Source organism: Dendrobates tinctorius, unplaced genomic scaffold (genome assembly GCF_039654945.1).
Source record: "Dendrobates tinctorius isolate UK_male_01 unplaced genomic scaffold, ASM3965494v1 ptg000224l, whole genome shotgun sequence".
Classification (NCBI taxonomy): domain Eukaryota; kingdom Metazoa; phylum Chordata; class Amphibia; order Anura; family Dendrobatidae; genus Dendrobates; species Dendrobates tinctorius.
Window position 1 is genome coordinate 8,270,001 of NW_027361891.1, and position 9,888 is coordinate 8,279,888.

A 9,888-nucleotide genomic window follows, 5' to 3' on the forward strand; every position below is an offset into this window, starting at 1 on the left:
GGTTGTCCGGGCTCTTCACATAATCTCAATGCATATCTGGGCTGCAGAATGCTGACAATAAGTAATTTACCTTCTGTGGCCAGATTGCAGCGTTTCCAAGATATGGTCTTTTGCTTCTCTGAAAAACGTCCAGGGAGGGGTGTGTTCTGGCATTGAAATGAGAACTGGTCGTTTCTTCCTCACTAGTTTCACTTTCCATAGACCACAGTTCAGCGTGTGTCTAGGGGAGGAGCAGCTGGGTGGTCCTGCTCTCTGCACTGAGGCTGCTAGAGGGGGAGGATTTGTTACTGTGTGAGGAGGGATAGGCTTCTTCATGTGGTCGGGGAGGGCCTGTTGCTATGGAGGGTGGGGTTGTTGCTACAGACGGCATGTTTTTAGTAGAGTAGGAGGAAACAACCAGTTCTCATTTCAATGCTAGAACACACACCCCCTGGATGTTTTTCTTACAAGCAAGAGCTGATATCTTGGAAACCGTGCAAACTGGCCACAGAAGGTAAATTACTTATTGTCAGCATTCTGCAGCCCAGATATGCACGGAGATTATGTGAAAAGCCCGGACAACCCCTTTAAGAATGGCTTGTTTCACCTGCATGGAGAGCTCCTTTGACCGCATGTTTCCTTCACAGCAAAAGCTTCCAAATGCAAGCACCACACCTCAAATCAACTCCAGGCCTTTTATCTGCTTAATTGAGAATGACATAATGAAGGGATTGCCCACACCAGTGCATGAAATAGCCTTGGAGTCAATTGTCCAATTACTTTTGTTCCCTTTAAAAACAGGGTGGCACATCTTAAGGAGCTGAAACTCCTAAACCCTTCATCCAATTTTAATGTGGATACCCTCAAATGAAAGCTGAAAGTCTGAACTTCAACTGCATCTGAATTGTTTTGTTTAAAATTCATTGTGGTAATGTCTAGAACCGAAATTAGAAAAGTGTTGTCTGTCCAAATATAAGGATCTAACTGTGAAAATATATATATATATATATATATTATATATATATATATATGTATGTTGTATGTACGTATGTGTCACCAACCAATCACGAAGCATTTTTCATTTCACCAGAGCTGTTTAAAGGAAGCTGAGCTGTGATTGGTTGCTATGAGCAACAGTTCTCACTCCACGACAGCACCTCAGCAGACACTGACTGGGTGGGAGAAATCTAGCATCCCCAGCCCAGGAACATAAGCTCCCAGCCATTGTCTGCCCCCCAGAAAGGAGCAGAGAGCACATGACAAATGAATCCCCCCTCCCGTGCCCATATACCCACACATCTTTCCTCTTAAAGGGATCGTTGGTATGGAAGTCAGAGCAAATCCATCCAGCGCTCTGATTCTGACCCCAGGATTCTATTAAAGGGATCATTGGTATGGAAGTTAAGGCAAATCAATCCAGCGCTTTGGTTTTGACCCCAGGCCTCTCTTAAAGGAATCCCCAGTATGGAAGTTAGGACCATTCCACTCAGCACTGTGGTTTTGACCCCAGGGTCCCTTAAAGGGATCTCCGGTATGGAAGTGAGGGCAATTCCCTCAGCGCTCTGATTCTCACCCCAGGCTTCTATTAAAGGGATCCCCGGTATGGAAGTCAGGGCAATTGCCTTCAGATGCTCTGGTACTGACCCAAGGCTCTCTTAAAGGGATCTCCTGCATGGAAGTTAGGGCAAATCGCTCAGTACTCTAATTCTGACCCCAGGATTCTATTAAAGGGATCATTGGTATTGAAGTCAGGGAAAATCCACTCAGCGCTTGGGTTCTGACCCCAGGGTCTCTTAAAATGATCATTGGTATGGAAGTTAGGGCAATTCCACTCAGCACTCTGGTTCTCACCCCAGGCTTTTATTAAAGGGATCCCCGGTATGGAAGTGAGGGCAAATCCACTCTGCGCTCTGATTCTCACCGCAGGCTTCTATTAAAGGGATTATTGGTATGGAAGTCAGGGCAAATCCACTCAGGGCTCTAGTTCTGACGCCAGGCCTCTCTTAAAGGGATCTCCGGTATGGAAGTTAGGACCGTTCCACTCAGCGCTCTGGTTGTGACCCCAGGCTGACGGGATGATGTGTGATATTAGGGGTAGTAGTCCAGTGGCTCTGGCTGACGTGATGATGTGGGATATTAGGGGTAGTAGTCCGGTGGCTCTGGCTGATGTGGGATATTAGGGGTAGTAGTCCGGTAGCTCTGGCTGACGGGATGATGTAGGATATTAAAGCGAGTGTGGCTACACACACACACACACACACATCTCTAATATAACGGGCTAAGCGTCACTCTGTCTGAAGTCTCTATAGACTGCACAAGCGCGACGCGCCTGCGCAGTCTTGCTCCAGACAGAGTGACGCAGAAGCCCAAGAGATTGCGGTATGCGTAAGCACTGAACGCATACCGCGATCTCTGCAACACCTTAGCGAGCCGGTGATGCTGTTGCCGCGGGGTCTTGCGCCATGTGACGTCAGGAGAGGGCACGTTGTGGCGCCGGAATCGGCGCACGCGCAGTCCGCGCTTACCGCCGCCATTTTGTAGAAGAAGGTCTGCAGTGTGTCTTCAAGAACATGGAGGCGGAAAGCGAGGACTGCGCAGGCGCCCAGTCCGGCACCACAACACACCCAGAACAGGACAGCGCCGGACACGGGGAAGAAAGGAGTATAAATGTTTATTTTTAATGTGTGCACTTTAATAGAGCGAGGAGGACCATTCATATCAGGATTGGGGGGGTGAGGGGAACCATGCATACCAGGAAAGGGGGGGGGGGGTTGGCGGTCAGAGGACCATGCATACCAGGAAAGGGGGGGGGGGGGGGCGCGAGAGGACCATGCATACCAGGAAAGGGGGGGGGGGTGCGAGAGGACCATGCATACCAGGAAAGGGGGGGGGGTGAGAGGACCATGCATACCAGGAAAGGGGGGGGGGGGTGAGAGGACCATGCATACCAGGAAAAGGGGGGGGGTGAGAGGACCATGCATACCAGGAAAAGGGGGGGGGTGAGAGGAACATGCATATTAGGATGGGGGGGGTGAGGGGACCATGCATATTAGGATGGGGGAGGGTGAGGGGACCATGCACATTAGGATGGGGGAGGGTGAGGGGACCATGCACATTAGGATGGGGGGGGGGGGTGAGGGGGCCATGCATATTAGGATAGGGGGTGAGCGGACCATGCATGTCAGGAAAGGGGGGAGGTGAGGGGGACCACGCATACCAGGAAAGGGGGGTTGAGAGGGACCATGCATACCAGGATTGGGAGGTTAGGTGGACCATACATACCACGATAGGGATGAGGGGTGTGCCATGTATACCACGATAGGGATGAGAGGGTGCCATGCATACCAGGATTGGGGGGGTTAGGGAACTGTGAATACCAGTATATGGATAAGGGGGTACAAATGCACACCAGGATTGGGGGGTGAGGGTACTATACATACCAGGATAGGGATGCAGCACATACCAGGATGGGAGACCATATACCAATAAAAATGCCTGCCACCCGGGCGTAGAACGGGTTCATAGTGTGTATGTATATATATATATATATATATATATATATATATATATATATATATATACACACACACACAGTACAGACCAAAAGTTTGGACACACCTCAAAGAGTTTTCTTTATTTTCACAACTATGAAAAATTGTAGATTCACTCTGAAGGCATCAAATCTATGAAATAACACATGTGGAATTATATAATTAACAAAATGTGTGAAATAACTGAAAATATGTCTTATATTCTAGGTTCTTCAAAGTAGCCACCTTTTGCTTTGATTACTGCTTTGCACACTCTTGGCATTCTCTTGATGAGCTTCAAGAGGCAGTCACAGGAAATGGTCTTCCAACAGTCTTGAAGGAGTTCCCAGAGATGCTTAGCACTTGTTAGCCCTTTTGCCTTCACTCTGCGGTCCAGCTCACCCCAAACCATCTTGATTAGGTTCAGGTCTGGTGACTGTGGAGGCCAGGTCATCTGGCATAGCACCCCATCACTCTCCCTCTTGGTCAAATAGCCCTTACACAGCCTGGAGGTGTGTTTGGGGGTGATTGTCCTGTTGAAAAATAAATGATGGTCCAACTAAACGCAAACCGGATGGAATAGCATGCCGCTGCAAGATGCTGTGGTAGCCATGCTGGTTCAGTATGCCTTCAATTGTGAATAAATCCCCAACAGTGTCCCCAGCAAAGCACCCCCACACCATCACACCTCCTCCATGCTTCAGGGTGGGAACCAGGCATGTAGAGTCCATCCGTTCACCTTTTTTGCGTCGCACAAAGACACGGTGGTTGGAACCAAATATCTCAAATTTGGACTCATCAGACCGATTTCCACTGGTCTAATGTCCATTCCTTGTGTTCTTTAGCACAAACAAAACTCTTCTTGTTGCCTGTCCTTAGCAGTTGTTTCCTAGCAGCTATTTTACCATGAAGGACTGCTGCACAAAGTCTCCTCTTAACAGTTGTTGTAGAGATGTGTCTGCTGCTAGAACTCTGTGTGGCATTGACCTGGTCTCTAATCTGAGCTGCTGTTAACCTGCGATTTCTGAGGCTGGTAACTCGGATGAACTTATCCTCTGCAGCAGAGATGACTCTTGATCTTCCTTTCCTGGGGCGGTCCTCATGTGAGCCAGTTTCTTTGTAGCGCTTGATGGTTTTTGCCACTGCACTTGGGGACACTTGCAATGTTTTCCCAATTTTTCGGACTGACTGACCTTCATTTCTTAAAGTAATGATAGCCACTCATTTTTCTTAGCTGCTTTTTTCTTGCCATAATACAAGTTCTAACAGTCTATTCAGTAGGACTACCAGCTGTGTATCCACCAGACTTCTGCACAACACAACTGATGGTCCCAACCCCATTTATAGGGCAAGAAATCCCACTTATTAAACCTGACAGGGCACACCTGTGAAGTGAAAACCATTTCCGGTGACTACCTCTTGAAGCTCATCAAGTGAATGCCAAGAGTGTGCAAAGCAGTAATCAAAGCAAAAGGTGGCTACTTTAAAGAACATAGAATATAAAACACACTATTTTCAGTTGCTTCACATTTTTTTGTTAATTATATAATTCCACATGTGTTAATTCATAGTTTTGATGCCTTCAGAGTGAATCTAAATTTTCATAGTCATGAAAATAAAGAAAACTCTGAATGAGAAGGTGTTTCCAAACTTTTGGTCTGTACGAGATATATATATATATTCATTATAATTTGTTATAACTAACCACAGTTAGTTACTATGCCGGGGCAGCGCCGGGCTCTTCAGCTAGTTGCATTATACATTTGTATACACTATATCCTTCAGCCGTAGTACTTCTTGCTATCACAGCTATTCATTCAAGATTTAGGGCCTGGAGTATTCCGTTTCTCTGCCCATACTGTGTCTGAATTTACCATGTATCACTTTTTGTGACTTTGTCGGCTGTGTTAAACTGCCCGAACATGACTAACATGATCGGAGATGGCGCCAATTACTCCAGTTTAATCACTTAAGTGTTGCTAATCAATCTTTGATTGGGGGCATTTAAAAGGTGAGACATCTGTTCCGACGCCCATAGTCCTCACCGCCGATGTGTTGCCATACTAAATCAGGGGCCTACTGAAGGCCATCGTCGCCACCATCTTGCCACCTATAAAGCCATGCGAGTGCTCATTGGAACTGCAGTTTACTTCTCATTTTTCACTCGACATACATTAGCTTAAGCAGAGATAGGGGTAGCTCTTTCAAAGAGAAGTCCAGCAATACCTTTACAATACCTAGTCCATTCCTCCATTACGGAGAAATCAGCATTTGAAGATTTTTGAGTGGAAGTCCTGCTCAAGTCGGCCACTCCAGCTCTATTCCCCGACCAGCGAGGAATATTCCTACCCGACAGCCTCTGTGTTGTGTGACTTTATGCAAAGGAGCTGGCACACAAGCAGGAGGCGGCATCACTGGGTGGGGAATAGACCTGGGGTGACAGAGGCTTGGAAAGAGTTTGAATGCACAAAAGCACTTTAGCCTCATTTACATATCAATTCAAATGCCCATTCTCTGTAATGGAGGAACCAACTGACCATGTAAATATATTGCTGGACTTGTCTTTGAAACAGCTACATGTGCAAATAAATAGTTTGGGGTCAAATCCCTCTGACAAGATTTCCTTAACCATATATTTTCCCTTTTAAAATCCAATAGACTTTTAGTCATGCTCAGATATAAAGGAAATTGCAACCTACAAGACATTGGGATTTAACATTATACCTCTTAAAGGATTTCCATAACTTTCATGCAATTTAAACTGAATTTTCTTCACATAGGCAGACATGTCCTGAAAGTATAAAGAAATGCAACTTCAGTCTCTGTCCAAATTGCAATTGTGCTATGCATTTTCTGGGACGGGGATTAGTAAAATATATGAAGGACGCAAACCTTTCAACATTTTTTTAAAGTTGATTTTATTTTTCGGTCTATAAGACACACTTTTTTCCTCCAAAAATGTGGAGGAAAATGGGGGGTGCATTTTATAGTCCGGATGTACCAGCTCTAGCTGTGGTGGGGAGGTAGGGGAGTGGCATTGGTGGAGTAGCGGGTCACAGAGGCAGGAGCTGGCTGCTGTGGCTAACTCCTGTGCCCGCTTCTAAAGATAAATGAATATTCACTGCATTCCACACCCATGGGAATAGAAGTGGAATGCGGTGAATATTCATTTCTTTTTAGTAGCGGTACACATTGACTGCCAGCAGCTGCAGGAAGGCTCCAGCTGACAAGGTACCCGCTATTAAAGAGCAATAAATATTCACTGCTCTCCGCACACATAGTCCCTGCGTGCAGAGCATTGAGTATTCCGGCGGCTGCCCTTCGGCTTGCAACCAGCACATGACGCCCCTGCCATGCGCTGCTTACAAGCATAAAGCAGCTGCTGGCATAGAAACCAGATGCTGCAAGGGTGCGGTGGGAAGGCAAGTGTAATGTTTGTTTTTTATGTTTTCTGATGGGGCTACACATACCAGGAAAAGGATGGGGCCATGCATATAAGGACAGGATGGGGGCCACGCACACCAGGGTAGGGATGAGGGGGGGGCATATATACCAGGATAGGGGATATTATAGAAAACATCTGACAAAAACAATGAATTGTGATACTGGTACCTCATTACGATAGGGTTTGACATAAACCGTCCACTGGTGAGTATGTCCATCTTCTTCTCTCTTCTTCCCAAAGTAACGGGCAACATTTCCATAGACAACAGGTTTTACAATTGTAACTCCCTAAATCGGGAAAAAGGCACACAATTAAAGGGAATCTGTCACCCCATTTTGGCCTATAAGATGCGGCCACCACCATCAGGGGCTTATCTACAGCATTCTGAAATGCTGTAGGTAAGCCCACGATGTAACCTGACAGATAAGAAAAACGAGTTCGATTATACTCACCGGGGGGGGCGCGGTCCGATGCGGTGGGTGTCATGGTCCGGTGCCTCCCATCTTCTAGCGATGACGTCCTCCTTCTTACTTCTGCTGCGCAGGCATACTGACTTGCCTTGTTGAGGGCAGAGTAAAGTACGGCAGAGTAAAGTACTGCAGTGCGCAGGCGCCGGACCTCTCTGACCTTTCCCGGCGCCTGTGCACTGCAGTACTTTATTCTGCCCTCAACAACAGAGCCGATAATGTATGCCTGCGCAGGAGCCGCAGCAGAAGCAAGGAAGAGGACGTCATCTCTAGAAGATGGGAGGCACCAGACCGCGACACCCACCGCACCTGACCCCCTGGTGAGTATAATCTAACTTGTTTTTCTTATCTTTCAGGTTACATTGGGGGCTTAGCTACAGCATTACAGAATTCTGTAGACAAGCCCCTGATGGCGGTGGCCGCAGCTTATAGGCCTCAATATATTGCAGTAATCACATTATACAGCACTGTGTACTTACAATTGCTCATTTTGCCTTACCCCCAGCTAATTCTTCTTTCCATTAGGTCTATGACATCACGTGACTAAAAACAGACTAGCTGACTCCTTCCAAGCTCTATGTAGAAACAGGAGATCAATTTTCCCTGTATGAGTCATAAGTCACTGCAAAAGTCCCTGATGGGGGGCAGCAGCTGGAGCAGGAGTTGAAGAGGGGAATAATAAATGCAGGGACAAGAGTTTTCCTGTTTCTACATAGAGCAGCGAATAACAAAAATTAGCTGTGTAGAAAGGCAAAACGAACAATGGTATGTACACACTGCGATATAGTATGACTGCAATCTATTAAGATGCAAACATTGATGGGAAGAGCAGTGCTTCTTTACACATAATAACAAAATACCAATATAGAATAGCAGCTCCTGTTAATAAACGCATTACCCAGTAATGATAAAACAGGGTTTTGGCACATAACAGTTGTGGATTATCATTCCAAAATCTACCAGTAGAAAATCAGACAAACTTGGCTTTGGAGTCTGACAACTCAGCAGGTTGGAAATGTTCTTAGTGGATTCCGACAACCCAGAATTATAACAATTTCTTTAATGTCTATTCCACCTAAGTGGCCCATTAAAGGGCTTTACAAAACTGTGGCGCAGTCAGTTCTGGGTCACGATGTATGGAGAAAAAGCAATAAATAAATGAGCCACCATTAAAATTCTGTGAAAAGATACCTCAACATAGAAGATATCTGCCCCAGGGTGTACTTATGGCCGGCGAATTAGGATGGGAATCAGGCAGATGTGCTGGTCTCAGCTCACGGCTTGGGATATGGTCACAGTCACATGCAGCCGTGCAAGGAAAGACCCCAATACAAGGGGGCTTATAGCGGCGCTCACCTTCGTAGTAGTACTGCAGTAACGCTGCGCTCTATTATGGGGGTCCACAGGTAACAGCGACTGGTTAGTTAGGATAAATGGACCAGTCCATGTGAAGCACCACTTTAAGTATTTTACTCAGCACCATTTCACAGCATCGGTCCCCACCGGGACTTTACCTTACACCGTCCAGAAAGCCACTGAGCATTTCTGTCCATTTAGACCATGTGAAAGGTCCGGTGGTCTCCGACGACCTCATGTACAGCTACAAGAGCCTGCTGGAGGCGGTAGAGTAGGCGGCAGGTGTGCTCGGCCCCAGAGCTCTGTGGCACACGCCTCTTTGTGCCTATGCCGGCTGCACACACGCTGACTGCCAGCACAAAGTGGTAGAAACCCGTTACACACACATGCCGGGCGCCCAGGGCCGGCTCCCGGGCTGAGGACCCCCACACACAGCCTTGTGAGGGGTCAGGGACCCCTGCAGAGCCGGCTACACAGGAGGGTCCGGGCCCCCTCACCTTAACTCTCCCTCCGGAGTCCGGGCCGAATTCAGCCATCCTCTTGAACATAGTGAAGCGGGAGGCGGCCGGGGAGGGGCAGGAACAGCTCACGGACGAGCCAGCGCCGCTCACCGCAGGAAACCACCGGACAGCGCCCAGAAGAAAGCGCACAGCTTACACAGAGCGGCGGGAATTTCAGCGCCAGCCGCCGCAATCCGAGCGCCGATACAAACCTTCTGCGGCACACGCAACCCTCCTATTTCATTATGACAATGGTACAGTCCAGACACTAACGCGCCCGCCCAGTGACTGAGTGGGGGAGGAGCGAAGTGGTGACGTAAGACGTGAGGGAGTGCTTTGGTCTCTTCCGTCTCTGCCTATGGGAATAATGGAGGGGGTTAATAATAATGGCTACTAGCTGTCCATTGTAACAGCCTGCACCACAGTCGTGTTGCAGGAGCCCTAATGAGGGCTGACTTCGGAAAGGTTGCCGTGGGCAACTGCTCTATTCTTTTCACGGCCAAAAAAGTGGTGCAGAGTATTTTTGATCCAAAAAACAGCAGTGGGAAAGGAGAGAAGCGGGAGCCAGTCCTAGCACTTCTGTTCCTATTGCAATGAATGGATCCCGTACT

At 47.5% G+C, this 9,888-nt stretch overlaps 1 protein-coding gene across 2 annotated transcripts in view; it reads right to left on the reverse strand.

Moving 5' to 3' along the window:
• YEATS4 (YEATS domain containing 4) overlaps positions 1-9,483 on the reverse strand; it is a 26,436-nt gene extending 16,953 nt beyond the window's left edge. Inside the window, exons 1-3 of one of the 2 annotated variants that reach the window (XM_073555491.1) lie at positions 9,275-9,483; positions 7,122-7,241; positions 6,234-6,300 (exon numbers count right to left, since the gene is read on the reverse strand). In XM_073555491.1, the coding sequence (XP_073411592.1) occupies positions 6,234-6,300; positions 7,122-7,241; positions 9,275-9,325 (238 nt within the window). In that variant the 5' untranslated portion in view covers positions 9,326-9,483. The other variant, XM_073555492.1, reaches the window with a different exon arrangement.
• Between the last annotated feature and the right edge of the window lie 405 nt (positions 9,484-9,888).